Source organism: Falco punctatus, assembly GCF_963210335.1.
Source record: "Falco punctatus genome assembly, chromosome: 2".
NCBI lineage: Eukaryota > Metazoa > Chordata > Aves > Falconiformes > Falconidae > Falco > Falco punctatus.
In genome coordinates, this window is record NC_137581.1 from 26485813 (window position 1) to 26501684 (window position 15872).

The 15872-nt window shown below is 36.5% G+C and overlaps 1 protein-coding gene across 12 annotated transcripts in view; it reads left to right on the forward strand.

Moving 5' to 3' along the window:
- The window catches only part of NBEA (neurobeachin), a 534050-nt gene that overhangs the window by 433904 nt on the left and 84274 nt on the right, over positions 1-15872 (forward strand). For all 12 annotated transcript variants that reach the window (XM_080377534.1, XM_080377536.1, XM_080377535.1 and 9 more), the window contains 2 exons: positions 5179-5294; positions 13496-13608. In XM_080377534.1, coding sequence (XP_080233660.1) covers positions 5179-5294; positions 13496-13608 — 229 coding nt within the window. The remainder of the gene's footprint in view (positions 1-5178; positions 5295-13495; positions 13609-15872) is intronic.

Sequence of the window (15872 nt, forward strand, 5' to 3'; positions counted from 1 at the left end):
AGTCTAAGGTCAGAAATAAGGCTGCAAATTGTCAGATCCTATACTGTAAAAGTATTCGTATTTTAGTGATGGGTAAGACAATCATGTGAGTTGGAGGGGAAATCTCCTGCCTCCTGCCTTCCTTATTTTTTTTATTTTATTATTTGTTTAGGTATGTCTATTCAGACCTAAAATTGTTTTTGAAGGTGTATCAGCAGAAGTTTGGTGAAAAATGTTTAGGTTTAGGATTAATTTCTGGTCAAAATGAAAGAAGAATAAATAAATATAAGTGAGTTAGGAAACCACAGGAAATTCACAAAATATGGGGCTTTGGGCTCAGATCTCCATTTGGCCTGCCTTGGCCAAAAGCCAGTTACTTAACCATCAGTGGATGATTAAGTCTGGGATGTGTCTTTCTCTTTCTTTAAGTCATTTCCTACAAACTAAAACTTCATATTGTCCTTGGTTTATCCCAGTGCAGAATGTGGAAATACTCTGAAGTGTCAAAGCATTTGTAGGACTGGAGAATTATTTTGTTCCCAGCTGAACATCATTCCCTGTCATGAGCTGAAGAGTCTCATGATGCCTAAGGCTTGATCTCCTGAACGTGCTGAAGTTCTTAGGCAAACTGCCAAATTTCTCAAGTTTTCACTAAGATCAAGGGGAACTTCGGGCATTTCTTTGGAAGGTGCATCTTATTAATATTTGCATTGCTCTTCCAAATACTCAAATTAAAGGAATTGCTGTCTCTAAATGGAAGGTAATAGTATTCTTTTCTGAAATAAAAATGGCCACTTGTTCTAGAACAAACAAAATGCAAATTTCTCAACCAGAATTTCATATCTATAGTGACATTTTTTACTTTTGAAATTCATATCCTTTGTGCATTATTCAGTGAATAATTGTCTGAAAAAGTTTGTTGATATATAATTATTTAGAAAAGTTTAAGCTTCAATATTATATGCAGTTATTTCCATATCTTTTTGATTACATTCAATTTGAATCGAAAATGGGCTTGCTAGCCTTCAGAATAAATCTGGCATATGGTAGTGAAGTTTTTCCTTTCTTGTTCTTGCATAATCATGTCATGATTTATGCACAATAAAGACCCCGTAATCATGTTTTTTCCTTTTTTTCTGTCTACTTACCCTTATTGTCTTCAGTAGGATTGCAGTGGAGTAGCTGAGGGAAAATCTGGCTCTATAACTGCTCTGTAGTTAATATTTTGTTGATGTTAGAATATAGTTTCCATTCCTATGAATATGTTCCCTCTGGAATGCTAATTTTTAAAATGATGCTTATTTGTCTAACTAACATATGGAGAAATTACACTGAGTAACCAAAAGGAGCTGCTATGCTGAGTAAACTTTTATCCTTTTTTATGACCAATTTCCCAGATGAAGCTGTACTTTAAAATATTTTAACAAAAGCAGATCTTTCTGGTTGTTTTGATTAAAAGTTCTTTAGTTTTATTTTTGTAAGTAACATTTCCTCTCTGACACTACTTTGATAAATATTTCATCTAAATTTAATTACATTATCATAAAGAATTGCATTCACAATGGAAACCTTCTGAAGGAGCAAATTATTTTTAATGCAGTATATGGATTTTAAGTGCATTTCTGTTTTCATGGAGAAATCCTGTGATTAACAAAGATGGAAGGAAACAGAACAAAGAAACAATATTTATGATCTTCTAATGGCACAAATGATTAGAAGCAGGCAAACTGGTATCTCTTCCCAAGACTTTTACAGACCTGCCATTCTAAGCAAGTCTCCAGTTTGACTTCTTGCTACTTTTCCCAACAGCCTTTTCAAAGCTTTGATTCAACAAAGCATTCAAGCCTGTGCTTAATGTTGCAAAGAAGTAATTACATCTTTAAAATTAGTCACATGTTGAAGAGTTTGGTCTGATTTGGTAATCAAATTCATCTGTCTTTGATAAATGCATTTGCACTGTTCCTGAGACATGTTGCATTGATTGTCGTTTCCTTATGACCTTGCCATATGATACAACTGGGAAGACACTACTGTGCCTTTTATTTAACTTATTTCTACAGCTCCATATGATTCTACACAGGTGGAATAATGCCCGCATTTTTACACTTTTAGCAGACCACATTTTAGGGTTTTAACACCTCAGGTGTAATTTACTGATGCGCTTTTATTGAGGGTAACATCATGGCTTAGAAACTAACTGTGAGCTGCCCAATGGTTTTGTAAACATATAGAGATCAATGAATTGGCAAAAGATACAGTATCATACTTCCCCACTAAACATATGCTAGCACCTTCCACTGAAATTCTGTGGGCTATTAATGCATTAAGTAAAACAATGACTCCAGTTATTAAAGCTAAGAAATACAAATGATGAAGTTATTGCTGAAAGAAAATGTATTTTGGCTGTTATGGTAATTATATTCAATGTCAGCTCAGCTCTGCCACTTATTCCACATCAATAGCTTGTGGGTGATACATTTCCAGATCTCAATATAGCTGGTTGCAGAGGTTGGATTTTGGGAAGAGTGAGGAGTCAGAAAGCTAAGATTTGATATCATCAAAGCCTAAAACCCCTCTTAGAGCTTTGATTAAAAGTGAATATCAATGAGTTGTCAGAAGCCAGTGACTTTCTCAAGTTTTTTTTTTGTTTTCTGAACAGGAGTAACACAATACAAAACATCACACAGGTGCTACATTTTTGACAAGATACTTAAAGATTCTTTGTATGAGATTGGATTGTAGCTAACTAAATTAGAAGGGATTGTGAAAGGGGGCAGGTCATGCTCCACATATGGGATATATAACACCCCTTCCCTCAACAGAATGTTATGAAGTGTTTTCTAAACATATTTAAAGCATATAAAACTTGAAAAATTGGATCATCCCCTTGTACATCAGGGAGTGTTCTGCAGTTTCCATTTTGAGTAGGTATTTCACAGTCCTCTAGAAGCAAAGGAAGCACATTCATTTGTGCAGATGATGGCATATCGAAGGAGAGAAATGGTTTGATCAAAGTTGGGTGGATTTAGCAAAACACAAAACAGTGGGTCTTCCTGTGTTAACTGAAACAAGCAGGTGTGGAACCAATTTATTGTGCATAATTTTTTCCAGTCTCTGCTGAAATAACTGCAAATCTTTCAAACACCTTAGAGTAAATAAGGAGCTTTTTTAGTCTATTTTGATTTTCTGTAGACTTCGCTCAAATCAGGCATTCAAATGTGAAGTCCAGCACTTGACAGTTTATAGATTTTTTGAGACTCCCTGGGAGATTGTGGGTAAAGTCCAAAAGCAGCTACTAAGCTGTACTGATGCATAAATGTTCTTTTATCAGGGGAGGAACAGAAAATCTGTGACAGAAATGCTTTGTAAATTTAGTGATCTCTTTAGTATTTTTATTTCCTGTATTTATTAATGTGTGTAGCATTAGCCCAAGTTTCCTGGGAATGTCTTTGAGAGTTTAGCTGTAAAAGTAATTATTATCCTATAAAATGCAATATAAAGTATGATTACATTCAGATAATTCTTTAGATAAATTGTTCAGATTAAGCATAACAAAAACTTAAAAAAATCTTTATAACATCTTCTCTGTACTAGTGAAGTGTATTTACCATTGGCATCCTGGAGTCTACTATAAAATAGGGCTAGCCAAGCTGGCAAGACCTTATGTGTTGCTGTTTTGGGTAGGTACAGAGACTAAAGAAGTGTACCTACACTTGCATGGTCATTTTTGTATGTTCAATTTGTAAGCCTAAGTATGGTAGACATTGACAACCTACACACTGAGAAGACAGGCATATATTTGTGATAGCTGTACACTCCAATCACATACTTTTTCTTTTTCAGTCATCCTTTCTCTGGAAATAGGGTTTAGTGCATGTGTAGGAGTACGTACATATATCTTTAGAAGTAGATGGTCCACATTTTTGTAATTGCTGCCCAATTTGACACCTTGTATATAACTTTATTTTAAGATAATACTTAGCATTCAGAGTCTAGAAATAGTGCACCTAGTGTGTTTAGTGTGCAGCTGAAAGCTGAAGCATTGGGTGTCCCTATTTACTCTTGACAAACTATATAAATACTAAATATATTCTTTAAATTCATGAATAAGGTACATATTAGGGATCCTCTTTTTTAACAGGTATAAACATTTTCTCTATTTTGATCTATTTATAAGATTTAAGTTTCTGTAAAAAAAATAATATTTGAGGAGATGAATTTTTTCTCCTTCCAAAGATCCTCCTTGTCTTTTTTTTCAGCAAGGACTATTTTGTCTAGAAATGTGTCGTGAGCAGTAAAGCTATTTCTGCTTGTTGCAAGGTTTTTTATTTAATGCATTAGTCTAGACTGAATCTAGTCCTTTATATTTTACCAACGGGGGACTTTATATGCTATGGGTAATTTAGAACTTGGTGCATGGTATTTGGTTATTTTGATGTTGTCAAATTGAATATGGAAGAGCTGAAGCTTTCTGCTTTTCCCTTCCACGGCACAGTAGTTTGGTTCTTTCTCCCTTATCCAGTCAGGTAAGGTTTAGAAAATGTGTGGAAATTCAGTATCTTAGAAGCTTCTACTCCTTTTCCAAATTTGAATGAAATGCAATTCAGAAGTTATTATGGAGAGACAGGCAGATGGACATGCGAGCAGATAACTGAATAAACCTTGTTTCTTTCAGAAACCAGCCTATAAATAGAAAGCTCAAAGCTCACTGGGATATAGGAAGGGGATCATGGGTAGCTGACCATGGAGGAGGTGCACAAATTGTGGAGTAAATATCTTCAACCCAGTGCTGGAAATATATGGCACTTTAATCTATCACTCACTCACCTTAATGAACTTATCTCAATGCATGCTTTTGAAACAAGGAAGTGGTATTCCTCTTTTATTCCTGCTGGACAAGCCAGGCACCAGGAGGTCTGCAGTTTGTTTTCCTGCCAGTCTTTTAACCAGATTCAGAATAAAATAAAACACAAAATATATTATTTTGAGTTATTACAATGTTGTAGTACTGGTAAAATAAAATACATATCTTAATTGTAGTAATTTCTCAAATAAGGGTAATAGTGTCTTCTTGACTTCATTAAACAAAATAAAAAAGCCTCTGAGAGAATCTGAAATTAATCACACTAATAATGTTGCCCTACATCTTAACATTTAATGAGAATCTTAAAAAAATCATTCTTTAAATGTATTTCCTAGGAGAATCTCTCTGGCCACTCCCCGACAGCTTTATAAATCCTCCAACATGACTCAGCGCTGGCAGAGACGGGAGATATCTAACTTTGAATACTTGATGTTCCTCAACACTATAGCAGGTAAGGATTCTGACTCTTTAATCCTTCATAATATGTTTATGTTTGTCAAAGTCTTAAGCACCGTGACTTGATAGAATTCATTTATCCCTCTAGAATTCAGCTGCAGCTTTACGATAGATTCTGAAACACACACATTAAATTTTATCAGAAAATGCACAACCTATCACTGAGACTTTAGATTCATGTATTGTTGCGGAGGCAGTTCCTTGCTCCCCTCCTGCCATTTCCTCTGCTGACAGCTTGGTCTGAAGCTTTATTAGAGTCAACAAACCATTGCCAGAGAGTGTCTGGAAATAATAATGGGAAAATGTAATTTCGCTACTTCATCATTCTCAGCAGCAGCAACTAGACAGCAGAATAACAACAGTATTCTGCCTAGTACAGATGTCACCTGGATTGTGGTATGATTAGATTACAGCATCTTTTCTCGTTTAGTTCTTTGAGGTGAAATATAATATCAGATTAGGTATTTAAAATGAGAAATAACTGCTTTAGACATCCATTTGTTATTGGCAAAAGAAGAGCTTTTTCTGGCAATTGTCATTAATTAAACATTCGCGATAGCATTATTCCTTTCACCTTTCCCTTTTCTACGTGTTAACTCCTGTGGTAATTTTAAATGTGAAAAGCAACAGTTTTCTGCACCATATACAAAGAATTCCAGGAGGTTGTCTGCTATTACAACTCCTGCCTGTAGCACACATGCTGCTTATGAACCTGCCTGTGGAGAGCCTTCCTCAGACATTTCACTCCAATGAGCTTTCATTTGAAACCCAAATTAAATTCCACCAGGCATCACTCTGTACTCTGGCGTTACAACTCTCATCTTTACTTGGTCCTGACTTTTATGCTTGAGGTTATCCTCAGGCCAGACGTGAGACAAATGTGAGTGTGAAACCCAAAGGTAGCACCTGTTACACTGACCATTCCTGAGGACAGTCACTGCGTTCTTCCCAACAGGGCAGTGGCAGAATTCAGGAGCTGTCAAACTCACTTGCTTTGAACCTTTAGGCTGTTGTCTCTATGCTTATATGGTAGTCATCTTCCATGCATCCAGTCTTATGGACGTTAATAAATGTGTCATCAAATTATCCCAGTATGATACAGAAGTGCTACCGCTGAGCAGCTGGGAATCCGAGGGCACGTTTGTTTACCTTGTGCAGTGGAGCACAAAGCAGAGTCCCTAAAGCTATCGGGGACCTGGGCTGGAAAGTCCGTATGGTGCAGTCCAATGCAGGCTCACCAGCTTGGTTCCCAAGCATTATAGCCACAGTCCTGCAGACCTTTGCTGAAGGAAGGAGCCCTGCTGAACATTTATTACCTCTGGCACAGTGCCACAAGAATGCTGCTCTCCTGCTTCTGGACACTAGCCTGCCTCCAGCCGTTCTGCGTCTCTTGCACATCCGCTGCTCTTGTGGTGATGAGGAAACGCAGGCAGAGCCTCGCAGGCTCCCTGACTGCTTCACCCAGACTTGGAGGATTTACTGGAGAGCTGGGAAGTTAGCCTAGATCCCCTCAATTCTTGTCCAATACATTTTCGATGGGACTGTCCTTCGCATGTAATTTCCTTTTTATGTATACATTTCTTCTGTAAGCAGTGTGTTTAAACTCTTTAAATGAGAGTAGACAAGAACTGAGCCATTTTTTGATAAATTACTTTACATTTTTAGTCAGTTTAAAAATCCAGGGTCATTTATTTTTAGGTACATCACCAAAGCATCCAAACCTGGAAGACATCATTATGTCTGAAGTCAATTAGGAATTGCAGTGACACTTACACTAAAGTATCCATCAGTAAACAAGCTTCACCCTGAAGAGGTTCCTTCAGAGTATCTCAGAGTTCTGAAGAAAATTGTTTTTTAACCTGTTGTTTCATACTAGTACTGCTAAGCAGGCTTTACAGCCACACACCTGGGTGGTTGCATGAGGCCAGTTTCTCTTGATGTCATTCAACTGCCTTACAATAGGATGGCCTGACATTAGCGTTCCAGGTACCACCTGCTGTGCCTAAGGTTTGGAGGATTAGTGACTCAATTTTTTTTTCTTTGTCTATGAGCTTGTACTGTATTTGGAAGAGCTTACAGCAGCTTGGTCAGTACCTTAGTGCTGTCTCTCTCTGGCTCAAAGCACTTAATTTCTGGCAGATTTTTTTGTATCAGTCTCTTACTGGTAAATCTCATTTGTTCATGTAATCTCATTGTTGTTAATTGCATAAGCTCACTTGCTCATTTTCACAGTATTACCTACCATTTTATGAAGTATTTCAGCAATGCATGATAAAATTCAAATTCAAATTTAGGTAAAGACCATACTCCCTGAAAGAGAGGGAGGAAAATTTGAGTCTCTAAAAGAAATTCAGCCTAGCTCTTTGTCTCCATCTTGTATTGACTGACCTATTTTATAAAATCATTCTTTTTAATGATGCTACATGATGCCCTAGCTCTGATAACACGGAACTGATAACTGTCCCAGTACATCTGTTAAACGGAAGCAAAATCTCTGTGCACTGTAGGCACTGTAGGACCCTGGGCAGTCAGAAGAAAATACGGGATTTTCTACTTTGTACACAAAGATAGAGTATTGAATATATTCATGACCTCCTTTGCCAAGTAAAGACATAGCACATATTTTCTTTTCTTTCTTCTTTGGAAATCCAATTTCCAAATATATTTTTAATTATACTCTTTTGTAATGAGATCCCATAAGAAATATTTCCTTGAAAGATACAACTTGTTTGCCAGTAATTGTTCATGTAGACAGTGATGGCCTAGTTACAGACTGTAATTGTTTGTTTAAGCAGTGTCTTCTTTTCTAACAGTATCATTGTTTTTAGCCATTGAGAAATATGTGAATCAAAGGCTTTTTATTTGTTGCTGCCATTTAGCTCCTACTGGCTTATTTGGCATATCTGAGCCATAGCTTAATCACTTAAGAAATGTGGAGGTTTGGCACTTAAGAAATGTGGATTGTCTGTTGGGAAGTGATACATAGGTCCCTTCATTGTTTTTTCTCCTCTTCCAAGTAAACAGAGGTCCACTAACAAAGTGGCTTAATATGCTCTTTGCTGATTCTTTGTAGCTTCCTTTCTTCTTCAACTGTGCTTAATTAGCATTTAGCCCTTTACAAAACAGTAAGAAATCACTCATGTTTTCTTGTGATCCTTTTCTGAAATTATTCAGGAAACAGCAGCCTTGGAAGAGAGACATTCAGGAATGAGGCTGCTGACACCAACTCATTTCTTTTGTTTGTGGCATGCAGATGGGTCCTTTCCCACAACTGGAATTTTAATTCTTTTAAATCCTACCTACCTTGTCTTTTGCCTGCTTGTTAATACTGTTAATTACACAGACTGGTTGGTCTCTGTAGAACAGAGCCACTGAAATAAATATACGGATCTCTCCTTAAATCTCTCCCTGGTTTGCCAATATGTCTGTCCTGACAAGCATGGCCCCTGGCTATTCTGTAAGTTTTTAATCAATGTTTGAAATACTGAAGTGTCCCCTTGGAAAAAATCCATGTTTCTATGACTTTTTTTTTTTTTTGTTATCATTACATCACCCTGTTACCAGCTCTGAAACATTGCCCGGTTTCATTTTTAGTTTAACTTTTTCTGTTGTGATCTGTACTCATGACTTAAGTCTCTGCTTCAGCTATCATAGTTCTGTCTTTCTCGATAATTTCCTCTCCGAGACTATATGATTACCATCATTTCTGCTGGCCTGATGACGTATTGCAATTTCAGTTCAGAATTGCTCTCCATTTTCAAAACTCTCTAAATTCTTGTTTCAACCTGCTTCTCTGGCCCTCTACCCAACTGTTTTCCCACCTCCCTAATCTGTTTCCAAGGTCTTCACCTCTTTCTGTCCCTCTTTTCTGACTCAAGCATATATCAGCATGTTTACAGCTCTGGGTTTTTCTCCCAAAGGTAAACACTGCACTCTGCTACTTATCAATCAGTCTCAGTGTTATACTCTCCATGTCCCTGGTTTTTGTTCTGGTTGTGTAGACATAAGTCTTCCTGGCCACCTTCCCCCTCCTCCTACCTATTGCCATTTCAGGGATCCTTTCACTTTGAAGGCTTGGAAGCAGCTATGATTATACTAATTGTCCTTTCTTCAGGCACTTAGGAAAAGGCCATATTGCATGTGATCACCATGTATGTCAACTGAACCCTCTGGGTGATATAGGGAACAGTAATTTTTACTTTTCTCAGTTACAAGTACTTAAAAGTAGTCCCACCGCAGCAAAAGGAATCAAGAGGAGTGGGAACAAGAAGTCATTTTCTAATATAGTTAGAAACAACTGTTTTAGTTAGAAGTCTTGTTTTCAAATCTTTCTCACTATTTAACTGATTTCTGCTGTTTTTTCCTTTTCAAATGGCAGAATATGAAATATGTGTTTGTATTTGTATTTATTGGAATTTTAATTCTTTTAAATCCTACGTGCCAAAGCTTTTTAAAGTTTTATATAATTATCCCCATAATTTTTGTAAGCCATTTCTTGTACTGGAAAGGGATTATTTTTAAAGGTTTGTGTAAAAAAAAAAAAAAAAAAAAAAAAAAAAAGACATCTTCAGTCAGGTAATAAATTCAGATGAACATCTTCCCCCTCCCTCTTTTTTTTTTGCCTGTTTAGCATTTTCCACTTTTTTACTCTGTGATGTACAAGCCCTCACTGGTTAATTATGTATATATTTAGCTACTGCATGTGTTGGGCTTATTATTGTCATCTAATTAGATGTAACTCGAACTACTTGCTTCTAGAAAAATCATTAAAAATTCTTTCCTAATGACCTAGAGATGACAAAATGTCTGTAAAGTGTGAAGAAGCAGACAAGCACAGGAACATCGCTCTTAAAGAGTGTTAATCCAGATGCTGCAATCATCTAATTAAACAATATTTTGCTGTCATTAACATTTTCACCAAGGAATTGCAGTTATAATTTCTTTGTCAGCTGTCTCTAGCTCACTTTACCTTCAAAACTAAAGTGCCATATAAAAACATTAAATTGGATGGTTTAATTAAAAACTTTTTTTTAATGAAGAAACATATCCAGTATTTCTGAGATCTCATTTACTATGCCTGTTTTATTGTTCAAGTAGATTAGTGTCACAGGCTTGCGATATTTAATATTCAGCCTTTAATATTAATCTCTGTAAGCCTACTTGGAGGGAAATCTGAAGCTTCTGAAAAGGTATAGGGACTACCAATAGCAATACAGGTTTATGTTTTATATTTATTTAGATAAAGAAAGAACCAAATAATTCTTGCGGGAAGAACCAGACAATTGATGAGACGACTAAATATATTCATCTGCTGACTTTACTCTGAAAATAATCATTGTGAAGCCAGAACAGATCAAGAAAGCATTCCTAATAAAGTTAAACCACTAATATTTATGCATGTTTAGAATTAGGGATTTGTAATCCCATTATAGGCCTAGATCACTGTCCTCCACTCAGATAAGCATAGTTGTGTGGTCTTATCTCATCATGTAGGTTTGGTCTCCTTTCACAATTTAAATTATGGTTCATCTTCTCAAGTCATTTTTATTTGTTGACGTTAAAAAGAAAACTGGTGAATTGAGAAAAATAAATTACTAACTTTTTTGCTTAACAGATTAATAGCTACTCTTAGTAGTTAATCTCTTCATAAATAAAACATGTTTTATAAATATTGAAGTAGGAGAGAAGTAAATATTTTTTTCACAAGACTATGGGTATATTTATCAAATACATAATCATGAAGGCTCCGTTGTTTGTAGCTTATCCTACCTAAGATGAGACATAAATTGCTGCAAATTATTTCTCATCATGGGGTAAAAAATTGCACACAAGAATTACTGCAGTGTCCTGAATGGGGCTAATTCCACATGATAATTTGTTCGTGTGTCTGTACTATAAGTAACCTATCAAAACCACACAGCAAAGGAGAACTCAAGTACAGCAGCTAGGCTTAGGGTTGCTCTTTTCTTGTGCTATTCACATGTTTGTGATTTTCCCATGTGGAACAGGATCAAAGAGTCAAAATCTTATTGACTGAATATTGAAATTGAAATGAAATCAAATTAATATCAAAATTCATTAAAATAAGAGTATGGAAAATCTCAATTGTGAAAATAAAAATAATTTTGGATAACCCTAAATTTCCTTTTGAACTCTTGCAAACGTTCTCACATTTCCAAATGTTTCTATAAAGTGTTTTCAGTGCGAGGTCTTTATTACTGTGAACTCTTTTCCATAAAACTTTTGATTCTGAAGAATCTTTAGTTTTGTTTACGCTTTTTAATAGACTACAGTCATTTGAGTCATTCTCTTCCTGAATCTTAAATTTATTTTAGTCTGCTCTTTACGTAAACACAAATATCTTTCTTTTGCTGAGGCTTTTGCACACTCTTCTGGTTAACCTAATTGAGGATTCTGATGGTAAGAAAAACATCTATTATATACAGGTATAGTGTTATAAAGGCCATATTTCATAAAACCTTGAATTTGACCATCTCAAGAAACTTTAAAAATTGTATGTAACTAATCCCTTGCAAAAGAGGAAAATAATATATTGATTTGGCAGATGTGGAAAATGAAGCAGAGCTGTCTTACTTCAGGACATCTAGACGTACCACCCCCCACCCCCCACCCCCCAACTAAAACAATTAATATTCTGCCAGAGAGTACCTTTCTGTTTCTTCCCTCACATGGATAAATTCTGGTGTATTTCTTGACTTACTTTTTTGATACTCATACTCATTTTTTATGAGAATGGTTTTGCAGTCACTCATTTTTGATATTAAAGAAGAACTGGTTTTGTTTCTATCCATCTTTATTTATGTGTGGCACACTGTACTGGTATTGCTTTTTTAACAGTTGTATTTGCACCTCAGTTATTTTTTTATATTCTTGTGAACACCTATGTGCTCAAAATGTAAAAATGAGGACACACAGTTGTTAACGATACGCACTTTTCCTGTTTTCAGTGAAACTAAGTACAAAATAGAAACATTCTCCTTGTTCATCAACTTCTATTAAAAAAAATAAGGTGTTTGTAGAGCAGTGAAAGTTTCACATTTCATTAAACCAGAGCTGATTTTTGTGGAGAATTGCAAATGCTACTCAGAACAAGGAAGCCTGTGTTTTTCTGTGCCGGGTTTTGTACCCCAGGAATCTGTCCAGAACCTGGAAGGAAGCAGTTAGTGAGACAGGGCTGTAAATCTGCCGCAGGACTGGGAATTGTTAACCTGGGTTATTTCAGTCTGCTAATTATATTATATAAATACACACACACATGTATTTATGACCTGATTTTGTTTTTTAAGACTCATGTTGCATATTGTGTGGTTCTCAGTAAATCAATATGGTGGATGGCTCTGTTACTAAGCAACTTCATTTGTCTTATCACTGAAATGTTAGATACTACTAACCACCAGCTGACACAGAAAAACAGTGTTTCCCAAACACAATTTTTCTGGTAATTAATTCATAATTTACAGTTCACTTCAGTTGCAGATTGTTCTTTTGAAATTGTATCTAAAGATGGCTTTTGCACATGTGAGCTGCTGGAATGGTATCAATGTTTCTTTCATTATGTTTGGAGAGGGTGGCCTGGGGCAGTCAGCTTAGGCTTTTAGGGGAGGAAAAATGTTTTTTGATTTTCAAAGTGCTTATGAAATAGTGTTAAAGGAAACATGATTTCCTCCACTTTGATTCCACTATTGCAGCGAAATCTCACTTCAGTGAAGAAGAGCCATGAGGAATAATGGATTAATATTGTCTATCTAGGGTAGACCTAGATTTTCAAACCTCAACTTTATCCCCTTGCTGTTTGGAGTCTCATTTAATCTTTGCCAGCTAATGATACCACATGCAGTTGCTAGGAAAATAATAGTCTAGTGGTTTTAAATTTCAACATTCATGCTATGAAAAAACTTAATGCAAATAAAAAGGAAAGTGTTTATTGGCATATGGTGCATTTTAGATTATCTTGAAAAATACTGCGCTCTTTATATTACGCTGATTTCTGCATTGACTTCTGAGTCAAGATAAGTGCATCTGAATGGTTGCTTTTGTCTGGAAGATTTATACCTGATTCTTTCAAGTGGTGGGCACTGGGAGTATGTGTTGCAATAGAAGTAACTGCTAGATTGTTTTTCAGCTGAAGTAGTGGACACTATTTCCTACTTCTTAAAACATTTTCTTTCTTAATAGGACGAACATACAATGATCTGAACCAATACCCTGTATTTCCGTGGGTCTTAACAAACTATGAGTCTGAGGAGTTAGACCTGACCCTTCCAGGAAACTTCAGAGATCTTTCAAAGGTACGTGTCAATTCTGTTAAAGACAGCCAGCACTTTTAGGAGGAGATTTTGTTTTATACTTATAGTCTGGCTAAGTTAGGTTTTTATCTTAAGTCAGAAAAGTCTGAAATGGGCTTTTCTATTTTAGAATCTTTTTATACTGAATCTCTACATTATGCTGCTTTTGTGTCCCTGACTGATCTGGTTCCAAACCTGCAACTCCTCTGTACCTTCTGACTTGCGGATAATGAATGTGTCAGACCACTTGATCTCACTAATTATCTCCCTTAGATTGTGAAAGCTGGTCCTTTGGAAATAAGAAGCTTTGGCTAATTTTTCACTTTATTTTTCAGTAGACAAGTAATGTAATAGCAGCACCTCCTTTTGGTTTAATGATTATTCAGTAAACAAGTATTGTGTATTTTAGATCCTGGAGTATCTCCGCCCTATCATTATTTGTGGTTTTTGTCCTCTAGCCAGACTCGAGCAGTTGGTGCTTTATAATAGAACAGTTCCTAGTATTTGTTTCTCTAATAGCACCAGACTGCCAGCTATACCCAGCTCTGATACTCTGATTGTGTCAACAGGCTGGGGAGAAGGTATGTTCTGGCTAAGCATAGCAGAAGTATATGGAGGGGCACTACTTTTGGCCAAATGGAATAAAGGCAAAATACAGGGTTTGAAACTGAGTTGTGAGAAGTATCTTTCCTGGTTCATGTCAACTAGGAAAGTGTATGCACTTTCTTACCGGTGAAGGTGGGTAGCCTTGCAACATCCCCAGCAGGAATTTCTTGCAGTTTTCTGGCATCCTTGCTGCAGTTCCTTAGCCAGGAGCGTGAAGTTGCTTGTACAAGCTGAGTGAGGCTCAGAACCACAGGAGGCTGTCACTCACTGACTTGAGGAGTGAGGCTGGAGAGGAGAGAGTGACCCCCAAGGTCTGTTCTGCACCCCTGCGCTGCAGCCCCTGCTTTCCCTTCTGCTGCTGGTCAGGGATGAGAATTTCTGGGGCTTCTGCCTTAAGTCTGCTTTTCTTCCTCCTCTTCCTGCAAGCACACGTCCTGGGCAGCAGCGGAAAGATCCCACCCTGGGCATCCCACAGTCTCATATCCCTGTTGGAAAGTGTGCTTGCAGTACCTCCAGATGTAACTGCTCCTGGAAGCCTACTTTTGTGAGACTTCCAAAATAATTTGAATAGAACCTGATTGTGTAATAGCAGATGGAGACACCTAGGTTTCCTCTCCCTTTTTCTTAGATAAACAAGTAAATAAACGCAGATATTAAACTACACTCAAAGTATACCTCAAATGTAAACAAATTGGTTGAGACTCTGCTTATGTTGTGTAAAACTTCTGACACAGTATTTCACAGTATTATAGATATGTTTCACAAATATGTTTTTCAATTGTGTAATGCCATTGTAATCTGTGCCAAGAACAATAAAAGAAGCTCCACAGACATGAGTTAAATAAAGGCCAGTGATCATCTTGCACTTGCTAGCATGTATAAAAATATTTCTTTTGGAGTTGTTTATAGTGATAAACCTTTCATTATGATGCTTACACTTTTCAAAATCTCTCAAACTCACTTCTTTATAGTATTAATAGCACTACGTGTGGTGAAGTGCAACAAGATTAGTCAGCATCTCATGAGTCCGTCATGAGGTACTTAGTTTTGCTTGGATCCAAATTTTTATGGCAGCCTATTAAAGTATGTAATTGCTACAGGAAGTAGCTTGATAGTTGAATAGATAGGTTTTCCTCATGAGTTAGTAAAGACTCATTATGGAATTAGTGCTTGTATATCTTATTAAGTATCACTGCACTCCTAGTAGTGCTCTCCCTTAAAAGGAAATGTAAAATCAAGTTCCATGTTATTTATGTTTCAAGAATCCATGCAATGTGCACAGCAGTATTTTGCTCCAGGACATTTTCTTACCCAATTTGATAACTGCATTCTCTTATTCAAAAGCTGCCAGTGGTTTCCTCTGGAAAAGCTAGGGTTTTGACCCCTGGAAAAAAGCCTACACTGAACTAGTTAAGGAGAATGGTCTTTCCTTTCTGGCAATATCTGAGCTGCATTTATCTCATGGATGTGTGAGAGAACATGTGTGCAGTCTATGAAGTGTTGTGAGATCCCTCAGGATAAAAGGGTGTCATTATCAAATGTTTCCAGTGTTCATTATGATAACATCTGATAGGTTTCATTTCACAATGGTTTTAGATGGGAAAATAGATTAATGACTTTTTGTAAAAGGCAGTGGCCAGTTTAACATGAAATGCCTTACT